The 15156-nt window shown below is 40.9% G+C and overlaps 1 protein-coding gene and 1 long non-coding RNA gene across 17 annotated transcripts in view; one reads left to right on the top strand and one right to left on the bottom strand.

Moving 5' to 3' along the window:
- Positions 1-15156, bottom strand: part of CCDC30 (coiled-coil domain containing 30) — a 192114-nt gene that overhangs the window by 57274 nt on the left and 119684 nt on the right. For all 16 annotated transcript variants that reach the window (XM_077961360.1, XM_028835131.2, XM_077961314.1 and 13 more), the window contains one exon: positions 9144-9306. In XM_077961360.1, the coding sequence (XP_077817486.1) occupies positions 9144-9306 (163 nt within the window). The remainder of the gene's footprint in view (positions 1-9143; positions 9307-15156) is intronic.
- LOC144334025 (uncharacterized) lies at positions 2575-7500 on the top strand. Its single transcript, XR_013403367.1, has 2 exons — positions 2575-4239; positions 6933-7500. It is a non-coding gene; the product is annotated as an uncharacterized LOC144334025 (long non-coding RNA).

Genomic DNA, 15156 nt, shown 5'->3' on the forward strand with positions numbered 1-15156 from the left:
ATCCCGAGTCTTGAAGGTGGGGCCTCGTGGAAGGTGATTGGATCATGGGGGTGGTTTCTAATGGTTTAGCTCCATGCTTCTAGTGCTGTCTGGTGATAGAGTTGTCACAAGATCCAGTTGTTTGAAAGTGTTTAGCACCTCCCATCTCACTCTCTCTTCCTCCTCCAGCCATGTAAGATGTGCCTTGCTTCCCCTTTATCTTCTGCCATAATTGTAAATATCCTGAAGTCTCCCCAGCCATGTAGGATGGTGAATCAATTAAAACTCTTTTCTTTATAGATTACCCAGTCTCAGGTATGTCTTTATAGCAGCATGAGAACAGACTAATACACTTCCCTTGCTCTGAAGTATGTGCTGTCTGAAATTAATTTAGCTACTCTCACTTTCTTTTGATTAGTGTTAGCATGTTACATCCTTCTCCATCCATTTACTTTTAATTTACATATGTCTTTATATTTAAAGTGGGCTTCTTGTAGACAACATATAGTTGGGTTTTGTTCAACTTTGACCAATTTAGACATTCTTTTTTAATTGGTGCACTTAAATCACTGATGTCTAAAGTGATTATTAATATAATTGGATTAATATCTACCGTATTTATTACTGTTTTCTATTAGTTGTTCTTTGTTGCTATTTTTGTCTTCCATGCTTTTTATGCCTTTTGTGATTTTAATTGAGCATTTAATATGATTCCATTGTCTCTCCTTTCTTAGGGTATCAGTTGTACTTCTTTCTATTTTTTCTAGTGGCCCTAGAGTTTAAAATATACAACTAACCCAAGTCTGCTTTCAAATAACACTATACCACTTCACAGTTAGTATGAGTACCTTATAATAAGAAGATAATCCTAATTCTTCCTTCTTGTCCCTTATATCATTGTTGTCATTAATTCACTTACAATAAGCCTATCTAAGTGTACATATGTGTGTGTATACATATTTATACACACAATTATATATGACACACATAATCAAATACATTGTTGCTATTATACTGAACAACTTATCTCTTAGATCAACTAAAATTTAAAAATGAAACTTTTTACTTTACCGTCACTTATTTATTCTCCAATGCTTTTCCTTCCTTATGTAGATCCTGGTTTCTGGTCTATATTTTATTTCCCTTCTCTCTAAAGAACTTCTTTTAACATTTCTTGCAAGGTAACAGATTCCCTTAATTTTTTTTGTCTGAGAAAGTATTTCTCTTTCACTTAGAAACAATTTTTTGTTGTTGTTGTTGAGATAGTCTTACTATGTTGCCCAGGTTGGTCTCAAACTCCTGATCTTGAGCGATCTTCCCATCTTGGCCTCCCAGAGTACTGGGATTACACGTGAGAGCCACCACACCTGGCCCTCACCTTTACTTTTTTTTTTTGAGACAGGGTCCTACTCTGTCACCCTGGCTGAAGTGCAGTGGCATGACCAACTTGGACATTCTCTTTTAATTGGTGCCTTTAAACCATTGATGTCTAAAGTGATTATTAATATAATTTGATTTATATCTACCATATTTGTTACTATTTTCTATTAGTTGTTCTTATTCTTTGTTGCTACTTTTGTCTTCCATGCTTTTTCTGCCTTTTGTAATTTTAATTGAGCATTTTATATAATTCCATTGTCCCTCCTTTCTTACTGTATCAGCTCATTGCAGCCTCAACCTCCTGGGCTCAAAAAATCCTTCCACCTCAACCCACTCCCAGACCCCCACCCCACCCCCAGTAGCTGGAATTAGAGATGCATGCCACCACATCCAGCCACTAATATATATATTAGTGATAACCTTATCACTATGTTGCCCAGATTGATCTTGAACTCCTTGGCTCAAGAGATCCTCCTGCCTTGGCCTCCCAAGGTGCTGGGATTACAGGTATGAGCCACCATGCCCAGCTTCCCTCACTTTTGAAGGATAATTTTGCAAGGTACAGAATTCTAGGTTGGTAATTTTTTCTGTCAATACTTTACTATTTATGTATTTATTTATTTCACAGGCCAGAATGCAGTGGCACAATCATGGTTACTGCAGCTTTGAACTCCTGGGCTCAAGCGATCCTCCCACCTCAGCCTCCCAAGCAGTTGGGATTGCAGGTGGTGCTCCACCACACCTGGCTAAGTTTTTTTTTTTTTTTTTTTTCCATTTTTTTGTAGAGATTGGAGTCTCACTATGTTGCTCAGGCTGGTCTTGAACTCCTGGCCTTAAGTGATCCTCCTGCCTCAGCCTCCCAAAATGCTGGGATTACAGGTGCAAACCACTGTGCCCAGTCTCAACACTTTAAATATTTCACTCCACTCTTCTCTTGCTTGCATGGTTTCTGAAGAAAAGTCGGAAGTAAATCTTATCTTTGTTCCTCTCTGGGTAAGGCTATTTATTTTTTCCTCTTTCAGAATTTTTTTTCCTCTTTGATTTTCTGTCATTTGAAAATTTTATGCCTAGATGTAGTTTTTCAGGCATTTATCCGCTTGATGTTCTCTGAGCTTCCTGAATCTCTGGTTTGGTGTCTGACATTAATCTCAGGAAATTCTCAATCATGATTATTATTTCAAATATGTCTTCTGTTCCTTCCTCTATTTCTTCTCCTTTGGTTATTTCCCATATATATCTATCATACCTCTTACCTTTATCCCACAGATCTTAGATATTCTGTTGTTTTTGTTTGTTTGTTTTAGCATTTTTTTGTTTGCTTTTCAGTTTTGTAGATTTCTATTAAGATGTCCTCAAGGACAGAGGCTCTTTCCTCAGTTGTATGCAGTCTATTAATAAGCCCATCAAGGTATTCATTTCTGTTACAGTGTTTTTGATCTTGACTTAAACATCAAAAACACTGTAACAGAATTTCTATGTGGTTCTTTCTTAGGGTTTCCCTCTCTCTGCTTGCATTGTCCATCTCTTCTTGCATGTGGTCTACTTTATTCATTAGAGCCCTCAGCACATTAATCATAGTTATTTAAAGTTTCTGGTCTGATAATTTCAATATTCCTGCTATATCTGAGTCTGCTTCTAATGTTTACTCTGCTCAAACTGTGTTTTTTGCCTTTTAGTGTGTCTTGTAATTTTTTCTTGATAGCGAAACATGATGCATTGGGTAAAGGAAACTGCTGTTAAATGGGTCGTTAGTGATGTGGTGGTGAAGTGTTGGGGTGGATGGGTGGCATTCTATAGCTCTGTGACTAGGTACAGTCTTTTAGTAAGCTTGTGCCTCTGGACTGTGAACTTCACATGTGCTTGTTTTTTTTCTCCACCCACCTCCCTTTTTGCAGGACAAGATGGCTAGAGTTGGCTGGAGTTGGATATTTCTGTTTCCCTAGGTCTGTTAGCCTCTGACAAAACCCCAGCAGCTTAGGCTCTGGTTAGTTTCTCCCGCGGGCTGACCTTGTTAGGAAGTTTCAAGTGCTCCCCTTCTCTCCCCCTGCTGGAAGCAAAAGGGGATTTTTCTCAGATATTCACTATAAGAACCTGGTATGCTAAAGGAGGTAACACTCACAAATGTGTCTAAGTCCCCTAATGACTGGGTCCCTCTGGTGTTTCTCTCTCTCAGACTTGATATGCTGAGCCTCCAGCAGTCCATCATTTACTGTTCAGGTTTCCAAACCTGGGCACTGGCCCTCATGAAGGTTTTGCTCCAGTAAGTTGTGATTGTCTGTATTTGCCTATAGGTATCTCTAATTTTCGGGGTAGTGGTTTGGACCGTGACCTCTCTCCTCTGAAGGATCTGGGGAAATGTGTTGATTTTTCAGTTTGTTTGGCATTTCACTTGTTGTCAGGATACAGTGACAACTTCCAAGCTTCTTACATGCTGGGTCAGAACCTAGAAGTCTGTTTCACATGTTTTTGCTCACCACAGGGCATTCGCACCAGAGGCGTCACTCAATAATCAGATGGAACAAACAGTGCTTTCTGTACATGTCAATTAGCCTCTTTCTAGCACCCATTTGCCTGCTTAGTGGGCTCATGGACAAGGTGCATGATAGCAGGAATATATATTTTTCAGGGAGTCACTAAGGCTAATCCACTTAATTTGCCAAACGCCAAGATCCCAATATAAATGCTGAGCAAGTAATATGGCACCATCTCCTGGGAGAACCAGCAAGCAACCTGGTAGCAGGTTCATTACCTTTCTATCATGGATAGAATGACAATTTGCTCTCAGTGGACTAGAGACTTATTTTAAATATAGATTTGCTTTTTCTTTTGTTTTTCTTTTTCTGAGACAGCGTCTTGCTCTGTTGCCCAGGCTGGAATGCAGTGGCGCAATCTCAGCTCACTGCAACTTTTGCCTCCCGGGCTCAAGCGACTCTCCTGCCTCAGCCTCCCAAGTAGCTGGAATTACAGGCATGCGCCTCCACACCCGGCTAATTTTTGTATTTTTAGTAGAGAGAGGATTTCTCCATGTTGGCCAGGATGGTCTCGAATTCCTGACCTCAAGTGATCTGCCCCACCTTGGGCTTCCAAAGTGCTGGGATGGCAGGCATTAGCCACCATGCCTGGCCTGCATTTGCTTTTTCTGTCCATAATGCTTTTGCCAGGACCACCATCTGTGGACTCACCAAATTCCTTATTTCTTGTCATGATATATAACTCAGATCTAGACTTGTAGTAATAATAGTAAAAAAAAAACAAAAAACAAAAAACAACAACAACAACAAAAAAACCCCGAAACATTGCTTCTGACCAAGAAAATCATTCTACAGTAAGAAAAGTGAAACAATGGCTCATATAATCATATGATTCATTGGTTCTACCATATATCCTGTCATGCAGAAAAACCAATATGGAAAAAAAAAACAAACAAACAGTGAAATTACCTATGGAAGACTTAGCTATGATGCTGGCCAGGTGACAACACTTCATAGGTTTGAGGTGCTGTCTTACAAGATGATGTATAAACTTTTAACTGTGATTGATACATGATATTATTTCTCCCCCGCCAGAATACATGAAAAGGGACCAAGAGATGAAATTGGGAATGGCTTCTTATGCCAATACCCATTAGCAAAATGTGTGCTATTGTATTACTGGTAGTTAACTTTATAATTTTTTCTGTTTTAATTTTTAAAATTTTCATTTCTTTTTTATTTTATTCAGAGCAGAAGACCATGATGTTTTAATTTAAGAAATGAGATCTTGCTATGTTGCCCAGTCTGGAATACAGGGGCCATTCACAGGTGCAATCATAGCATACTGAGCCTTGAACTTCTGGCCACAAGCAATCCTTCTGCCTCAGTCTCCTAAGCAGCTAGTACTACAGGCACATGCTTAATTATAAGTTTCTGGCTTCTAATTAAGCTTTTTCTTTTTTCACTTGAGGTCTCACTCTGTCACTCAGGCTGCAGTGCAGTGACACAAACATAAGTCACTGAAGCCTTGACCTCCTGGGCTCAAGCAATCCTCCCACCTCAGCCTTCCAAGTAGCTAGAGCTGCAGGTGCACACCATCAGGCCCAGCTAATTAAAAAAAATTTTTTTTTGTAGAGACAGGGTCTTGCTATGTTGCCTAGGCTGGTCTCAAACTCCTGAGCTCAAGCAATCCTCCCACCTCAGCCTCCTAAATCGTTGGGATTATAGTTGTGAGCCACCACATCTGGCCTATAATTAAGTTTTAATGTTATAGTATATCCATGCATGTGGATTGAGACTGAAGTAAAATGAACATCACCCCAAAATAATCATAGATACTGATTGGACTTTGAGTATTCTTTATTTTTATGCAGACAGTGTGCCTTTATATGATTTGTAGTGCATCATATTAAGTGGAAGCATGATATTCTTCTTGTAGTTTAGAAGTTAAGCCACAAGGTAAAAGCATTTGTATGGATGCTGAGTATCCAAAGTGGACTGTGCTAGAACTCAACATGACCCCACTCTTCTAAGCTTTCCCCTGGGCCATGAGCTTGGAAGCCTGAAAACTGCATTTTCCAGACTCCCCTGCTAGCAGGGATCAAGTGTAGTTTCTGCAGATGAGAGGAACTTGCACACAATTTGGAAAGCATAAGGGAAGGAAAAGTAATCTTTCTTGTGTTACTGTGGTATAATACATACATATTTTGATGTTTGTCCTATTTCCTGGCACGCTGCTCCTAAAACTCTTGGAATCTCTGAATGGTAAGTGTCTTTTTGTAAACTAATGAGAAGACTGATGAGCTACCATGCCTGGCTACATACTTTTAAACAACCAGATCTCATGAAGAGCACACTCACTATCAGGAGGACAGCACCAAGCCATTCATGATGGATGCACTCCAATGACCCAAACACCTCCCCTCAGACCCAACCCCCAACAACGGGGATTACATTTCAACATGAGATTTGGAGGGGACAAAGATGCAAGCCGTATCATTCCACCCATGACCCCTCAAATTGCATGTCTTTCTCACACTACAAAATACAATCAACCCCTACAAATAGTCCCCGAAAGTCTTAACTCATTGAGCATCAAGTCCAAAGTCCTAAGTCTCTTCTGAGACTTATCTCCTTCCACTTATGAGCCTGTAAAAATCAAAATAAGTAATTTACTCCCAAGATACAATGGTAGTACAGGCTTTAGGTAAACATCACAATTCCAAAAGGGAAAAATTAGCCAAAAGAAAGAGTCAGGCCGGGCGCGGTGGCTCAAGCCTGTAATCCCAGCACTTTGGGAGGCCGAGACGGGCGGATCACGAGGTCAGAAGATCAAGACCATCCTGGCTAACACGGTGAAACCCCGTCTCTACTAAAAAATACAAAAAAATAGCCGGGCGAGGTGGCGGGCGCCTGTAGTCCCAGCTACTCCGGAGGCTGAGGCAGGAGAATGGCGTGAACCCGGGAGGCGGAGCTTGCAGTGAGCTGAGATCCGGCCACTGCACTCCAGCCTGGGCGACAGAGCCAGACTCCGTATCAAAAAAAAAAAAAAAAAAAAAAGAGTCAATAGGCCCCATGCAAGTCTAAATCTCAGCAAGGCAGTCATTAAATCTTAAAGCTCCAAAATACTCTCCCTTGACTCCATGTCCCACATCCAGGGCACAATGGTGCAATGGGTAGGCTCCCAAGGCCTTCGGCAGCTCTTCTCCTGTGGCTTTGCGGCCGCAGCCCCTGTGGCTGATCTCACTGGTTGGAGTTGGGTGTCTGAGGCTTTCCCAGGTACAGGGTGCAAGCTGCCTGTGGAGCTACCATTCTGGGGTCTGGAGGGCAGTGGCCCACTTCTTATAGCTCCAATAGGCAGTGCCCCAGTGGGGACTCTGTGTGGGGACCCCAACCCCACGTTTCTCCTCAGCATTGCCCTATTAGAACTTCTCTGTGAGGGCTCTGCCCCTGTGGCAGGGTTCTGCCTGGGCACCCAGGCTTTCTCACACATCATCTGAAATCTATGTGGGAGCTGCCAAGCCTCCTTCACTCTTGCAATCTATGTGCCCACAGGTTTAATACCACATGAAAGGCACCAAGGCTTATGGTTTGCATCCTCTGGACAGGCAGCCTTAGCTGTGTCTGGGGTCCTTTGAGCCACAGCTGAGCTGTAGTACCCTGCTGGGATTCTTTCTCTGCCACATGGCCAGGCTGCAAATTTGCTGAATTTTTATGCTCTGCTTCCCTTTGGAATATAAGTTCTAACTTTAAGTCATTCCTTTGCTCCCATATCTGATCATAGGTTGTTACAAGGAGTCAGGCCACATCTTGAATGCTTTGCTGCTTAGAAATTTCTTCTGCCAGAGACCCTAACTCACCACTCTTAAGTTCAAACTTCCACAGATCCTTGGTACATGAACACAATGCAGGATTTCTTTGCTAGGGTATAACACGAGTGATGTTTATTCCAGTTCCCAATAACTTCCTCATTTCCATCTGAGACCTCACTAGGCTGGCCTTTACTGTGTATATTTCCATCAGTATTTTGGTCACAACCATTTAACCAGTCTCTAAGAAGCTACAAATTTTCATCCTCTTTTTTTTTTTTTTTTAGACAGGGTCTTGCTGTGTCACCCGGGCTGTAGTGTAGTGGCATGATCACGGCTCACTGCAACCCCGACCTCCCAGCTCAAGTGATCTTCCCATCTCAGCCTCCTGAGTAGCTGGTGCTACAGGTCCGTGCCACCATGTCTGGCTAATTTGTTATTTTTCTGTTGAGACAAGGTCTCACTATGTTGCCCAGGCTGGCCTTGAATTCCTGGCAAGCGCTGGGATTACAGTTGTGAGCCACTGCTCCTGGTCCTCCTGTCGTCTACTGAGCCCTCCAAACTCTTCCAATCTCTGCCTGTTACCCAGTTCCAAAGTTGCTTCCACATTTTCAGGTATCTTTTTCAGCAACGCTCTGCTTCTTGGTACCAATTTTCTGCGTCAAGCTGTTCTTGCACTGCTATAAAGAAATACCTGAGACTGGGTAATTTATAAAGAAAAGAAGTTTAGTTGGCTTACAGATATGCAGACTATACAGGAAGCATGGTATTGCCATCTGCTCAGCCTCTGGTGAGGGCCTCAGGAAGCTAACAATCGTGGTAGGTAAAATGGGAGCAGACATGTCACATGGCGAGAGTGGGAGCAAGAGAGAGTAGAGAGGTGCCACACACTTTTAAACATCTAGATCTCACAATAAGTCATTATCGTGAGGACAGCATCAAGTCATTATGAGGGAGCCACCCCCATGACCAAACCACCTCCCCCCAAGCCCCACCTCCAATGATGGGGATTACATTTCAGCATGAGATTTGGGGAGGAGAATCATCCGAACTATATCAGAAGTGAAGTATTGAGAGTGGTACGAGTACAGAAAGAAGAAACAGGTTTGTTTGTCTTTCCCCCCAACAGTTCTCTAGCACTAGCAGATGGATAAAAGGGCAGACAACAGATGAGACATTTGCAGGAGCTTCAGGAGAGTTCCTGCAAATTCTCCACTTTGACGCTGCAGGAGGTGACTTCTCTGTGATTTCTGAATTTCTGGATTTATTGAAAGCTAGCAGCAGTCCTTTCTGACTCTACTCTCCCCTGGTCCCTTCCAACTGTTTTGTAAGCTCTTATTCCTGTTAAATCTCTTCTTGCTTGAAATACCTAGAGTAGATTCTACTTTCCTGAGTGAACCCTGACTAAACAATTAAGTTTAGTAAAGTGCTAGGCACTCAATAAGAATTAGCTGTGACTAATGGGAATAGGAAAACTGAGAAGCATGTCTATTTACTTTCTTACCTCATCATATTTTCTTTTCTCATTTTCCAGTTGTTTAAGTAGGGCCTCTTGTTGCTGAATTCTGGATTGTTGCTGAGAACAGGTCATTTCCAGTAGATTTTCTTTATCTTGTAATGTTCTCACTTGCCTGTGTAACTCATCTGTGTTCTGATATAGGAGTTTCCTGAGGGCAATTAATGTACATTAAAAATAAATCACACTATGAATTGCAAATGAAATTCAGACCTAAAATTTTATGGCATCACAGGGATTTTTTTTTTTTTTTGGTTCAATGAAGTAGGGTATGTGTCTATAAGCTAAAGGGACCAACACAGGGAACCTCTTTTGTGACAGAAGCTTTCCTTAGTTCTCTCACTCACTCATCAAAATGACCCTATGAGGAAAAAGTCATTGTCCTTATTTCAGAGATGAGGAAGTTGTGGTACAGAGAACAGTTAAGACAAGGTAGAGGTAGGGCTTGAATCCTGAATCCCATATTCTTTCTTCCTTACTGCTTTACGAGTGGAGCCCTTCATCTTCTGGGTTCAAGGTAATGTTAGTTAAAAGCACTATTGATACTAATAAGCACACATTAACAATGCTATAAATGAATCATAAATGAGCCTGCATTTTATGAGAAAAATTACCATTTTCCAAAAGAGGGCAAAGGAACTCAGAGAATTTTACCCTATACTAAATATTTTGAATGAAAGGCCCTTAGAGATCAGCAGATGCTAGAAGAGGCTTTTCCCTTATCTGCATGAAGACTGGACTTACCAAGGAGAATAATTATACCCATCGCCTCCCTGAAATTGCATTATTTATGGATCTTCAGAAAAGAAGACTGAGGAATATAACAACTCCTCCACAGACCTTTTCACAAGACAACAATTATCTCTTAAACTCATTCAAATTCCCAGGAGAATAATTTATGAATTAATTTTTGTCTCCAGGGTCCCTTCATTGTCCCTAATGAGTTACTGTCCTTTGGAATTGTCTACATTCCTCATCTCCCTCTGCCCTGGAAACGGGTATATAAGCTTCTGCAACACACTCAGCTATTGGGTCATCACACTTGATTTTCCCCACCCCACGTTAATAAAATTGTGTTTGCTTTTTCTCCTATTAATCTGCCTTTTGTTAGTTGGCTTTTCAGAAAACCTTCAGAAGGGGAGGGGAAATTTTCCCTTCACCCCTACAAGGGCCATTAGCACTTTGCTCTTTCAGTCTCGTTATGAAACTGGCCCAACTGTCGCATAGAAATTACATTTATAGTTTTTCGAACAAATGTAGAAATGTACCCTCCCAGTCTTAAAACTTGAAATTTATATCTGAGTTCCTCCCTCAGGAGACTGACCCTCAGGCAAGAAACTAAAATTCATCAGATCATAGCATCCAGAAAATGAGATGCCTCATTCCTTATGATTGGTTCCTTACCCCTCACTAATTCCTGTTTTACATTCCTTCCCTGATATAACCCCCCAAATTTTAGTTGGTCGGGGAGATAGATTTGAGACTGATCTCCCATTCTCCTCAACTGTGGCACCCTAATAAAGCCTTCTTCCCTGGCAATACTCATTGCACTTCTCTGGCAATACTCATTGCACTAAGCAATGGGACCTAGACCAAACCCTTGGCATTTCAGGAATAGAGTACAGTTTGTGGAAAGACTTTTCTGAGGATTTCAGACCAAGGTTCTCTGGACTTAGGAGATTCATCTCGAAGACTGTGATGATGATAATGAAATAGTACTGGTGGGCAAAAGTCTCACCTGCATGCTAGGGCAGTAAAATACTGACATTAGACAAATAAGTTTGCTTTCTCTAACTTCAGTATTCTGAGAAATCAACAGGTTATTGGGGGATGATTATATTTGAGACATGGGCTCACATCTCTCCACCTCTAGTTCTTCTCCTTACGTTTCTCGGATATAAGTGCAGACTCTCCAAGGACTGCTATAGCTAATTTTCTACCTTTCACATCCACTTCTACAGCAATATCCTCTCTTTCATCTCTCCTTCATCTAATTAACTGTATACCTGCTATTATGGCCTACTTCTTTTTGGTTACACTCTCAATTTCCGAACTAAGAGAGAAGCCTTGGAACTAAAAGAGAAGTTTTGATCCACTGAAACTAAAAACACTTGAGTTACTGGCAGTAGAATTTGAGACCTGAAAACTAGAATTGGAAAGTAGGAAGTTGGCTGGACATGGTGGCTCACACCTATAATCCCAGCACTTTGAAAGGCCAAGGTGGGAGGATTGCTTGAGCCCAAAAGTTCAAGAGCAGCCTGGGCAACATAGTGAGAACTTGTCTCTGTAAAAAATTTTTTTTTAAATTAGACAGGCATGGTGGCATGCGCCTGTAGTCCCAGCTGCTCTGGAGGCTGAGGTGGGAGAAGTGCTTGAGCCTGGGAGGTCAAGGTTGCGGTGAACTTTGATCACACAACTGCACTGCAGCCTGGGTGACAGAGTGAGACCCCCATCTCTACAAAAAGAAAAAAAGCAAAGTAGGAAGTCAAAATTAAAAGAGTAACTCATGAATATGTGAGAAGTTAATTGATACAGAGTTTGTAAAATAAAAGACTAACAAACCAGGTCTGCCAATGAATAAAATTAAGAAATTGGTGTATGGATAAGACTCCCTGCATTCTCTGTAGCCTGAGCCTCTTTTAGCATTCAGAGTGTTCTTTCTAAATTGCAAACTAATCATACAACTTCCTCTGCTCAAAATCCTATAGTGGCTCCCCATTACTCTTATTTATATATATATATTTTCTGTTCTTTGATTCAGGAACCCCATTACTCTTAAGGTAAACTCCAAACTGTTCACCACGGCTTGATAGGTTCTGCATGAGAAATGGGCACTGTGGCTCACAAGAGCTGGGCACTGTGGCTCATAAGGATCTGTAGCACTGTGGCTCACACCTCCTAACACTGTGGGAGTCTGAGACTGGAGGATCACCTGAGGCCAGGAGTTCTAAAACAACCTGAGCAACATAGGGAGATCCTGTCCCTAATTTTTTTTTTTTTAATTAGCCTGGGCATGTTGAGCATGCCTATAGTCCTAGTTACTCAGTAGGTGGAGGCAGGAGGATCACCTGAGCTCAGGAGTTCAGGGCTGCAGTGAGTCATGATTGTGCCACTGTATTCCAGCCTGGGCAACAGAGCAAGATCCCTGACTCTAAACAAACAAACAAACAAACAAAAAATCTAAGGTTCTGCATGAGCTAGGCCTACCTCACCTTCCTCATCTCATTTTCTCACCACTGTCCCTAACCTTATTTTCATTCAGCCAATCAACTTTTTCACTTCCTCAAAGTCGTCCTCCACACTATTCTCTATTTAGCTTCTTGATACTAACTACTTCATTTTCAGCATAAATCACTTTCTTTGAGGAAGTCTTTCTTAAGCTCCCTCACTCCATAGGTATCCGTGTTATGTACTATCATGGCAACCTAAACCTCCTTTAGTATAACACTTACCACACTTCATCATACTTCATTGCAGTTGCATGTATAAAGATATTTATTATAGCTTTATAATAGCAAAAAAGTCTAAAAGATATAAGTATTACATAAAGTATGATATATCTATGTAATAGAATGTCACACAACTGTTTAAACTGATATTATGAAACTATAAATCAATAAGAAAAAGAGAGATGGAAAATTCTAAATATTTGGGATAAACAACACACTTCTAAATAATACATGAGTCAAAGAGGAGGTCTCAATAAATTAAAAATATTTTAAACCAAATGAAAATGAAATACAACTTACAAAATTTATAGGCTACAACATAGCAGAAAACTTGTAGTATTACATGCATATATTATAAAGGAAGAAAAATCTAAAATCAGTAATCTAAGCTTTCACCTTAGGAAACTAGAGAAAGAAGAACATTATAAGCCTAAAGCAAATAAATAGTAAAAATGAGAGTATTAGTCAATGGGATTGAAAACAATAAAACAATAGAGAAAAATAAATGAAACCAAAAGTTTGTTCTTTGAAAAGATGAATAAAATAGATAAACCTCTAGCCAGGCTAACTAATAAATAGAGAAGACAAATATTAATAATATAAAAAATGTGGCCAGGCACAATGGCTCACATATATAATCCTAGCACTCTGGGAGGCTGAGGCAGGAGTATCACTTGAATGCAGGAACTTGAGACCAGTCTGGGCAACACAGCAAAGCCCCATCTCTATTTTATAAATAAAACATTAAAAAAAAATCAAAATGAAAGAGGGGCCACCACTACTAACTCCATGGACATTAAAAGGATAATAAAGGAATATTATGAACAACTCTGCCTACAAATATGATAACTTACATTATATGGACTGATTCTTTGAAAGACACAAACTATGAAAACTCACACAAGAAGAAACAGATAATCCAAGTTGGCCTATATCTGTTAAAGAAATTGAATCAGTAATTAATTACCTTCCAAAAAATAAAGTGCTAAGCCCAGATGATTTTATGGTGAATTCTACCAAACATTTAAGAAAGAAATGATACCAATTCTCTGTAATCTCTTCCAAAAAAAATTGAAGGAGAGGGGACACTTCCTAAGTAATTTTTTGAGACAAACATTACCCTAATACCAAAACCAGATACAGATACTATGTGATAGGAAAACCACAGACCAATACCTTCATGAACAGGTTCAAACTCAGTGTGGTCTGTTAAGTTCTACATGACCTAAGTCTAGCTTACCTTTCTAGCCTCATTTTCTTGCCACTTTCCTTGTCTCTAAACATTTTGTTCTGGCCAAATGAACTTTTTTCATCTTACTGAGAAGATTATGATGATAACGATGACAATAGTAACAACAATAACATTCAATATTACAATAACAACAACACTTTTTTTTTTTTGAGATGGAGTCTCGCCTGTTTAGCCTGCTCTGTTGCCCAGGTTGGAGTGCAGTAGCACGATCTTGGCTCACTGCAACCTCCACCTCCGGGGTTTAAGCAATTTTCTTGCCTCAGCCTCCTGAGTAGCTGGGGTTAACACGTGTCTGCCACCATGCCTGGCTAATTTTTGTATTTTTAGTAAAGATGGGGGTTCACCATGTTGGCCAGGCTGGTCTCAAACTCCTGACCTCAAGTGATCCACCCTCCTCAGCCTCCTAATGTGCTGGGATTACAGATGTGAGCCACTGATGCCAGGCCTAATTTAAATTAAATAAAATTAACTATAGTTTAGCAAATATATTTTTAATAGAGTAGCTTTGTAACATTTTGACTTGTCTAGTTTCCCAGAATTCCTTCTGTGTAAGTTTCTGGTTATAGTGGGCCACAGGAGATAATATTTGTGCAAGATTTAGAGAACAGAATTGAAACATTTTGGTTTTTCCAGGTAGAAGATTGGAGCAGGCACTTTTATAGTTTATAAACACTGCTAGATACCTGCTGCTCACCTTGGCATGATGCAACAGCCAGGCCTACAACTGCTCTACCTTCCCTTGAATCCTCCTTCACTTTTCTTTTCTTTTCTTTTTTTTTTTTTTGAGACAGAGTCTCGCTCTGTCGCCCAGGCTGGAGTGCAGTGGCCGCATCTCAGCTCACTGCAAGCTCCGCCTCCCGGGTCTACGCCATTCTCCTGCCTCAGCCTCCCGAGTAGCTGGGACCACAGGCGCCCGCCACCTCACCCGGCTAGTTTTTTGTATTTTTTTAGTAGAGACGGGGTTTCACCATATTAGCCAGGCTGGTCTCGATCTCCTGACCTTGTGATCCACCCGTCTCGGCCTCCCAAATTGCTGGGATTACAGGCTTGAGCCACCGCGCCTGGCCTCCTTCACTTTTCCATCTCCTGGGCCAGATGTCTATTTAGCTCCTTGATGAAGGGTGCCAGTTTCTCCTGTAGGATACCTACACTTTATCAAGGTTAGAGGCAGCAAGAACTGACATGGGTTCCAGTCCATCTTCATAGTTTCCACCTTGTTGCTCTCCCACTTTACATTCAGCTTCACTTCCTGATTGCTTGCCCTGCATACTTTGAGCTCTAGCATAAGATGCAAAGATGA

This window comes from Macaca mulatta, chromosome 1, assembly GCF_049350105.2.
Source record: "Macaca mulatta isolate MMU2019108-1 chromosome 1, T2T-MMU8v2.0, whole genome shotgun sequence".
In the NCBI taxonomy this organism is placed as follows: domain Eukaryota; kingdom Metazoa; phylum Chordata; class Mammalia; order Primates; family Cercopithecidae; genus Macaca; species Macaca mulatta.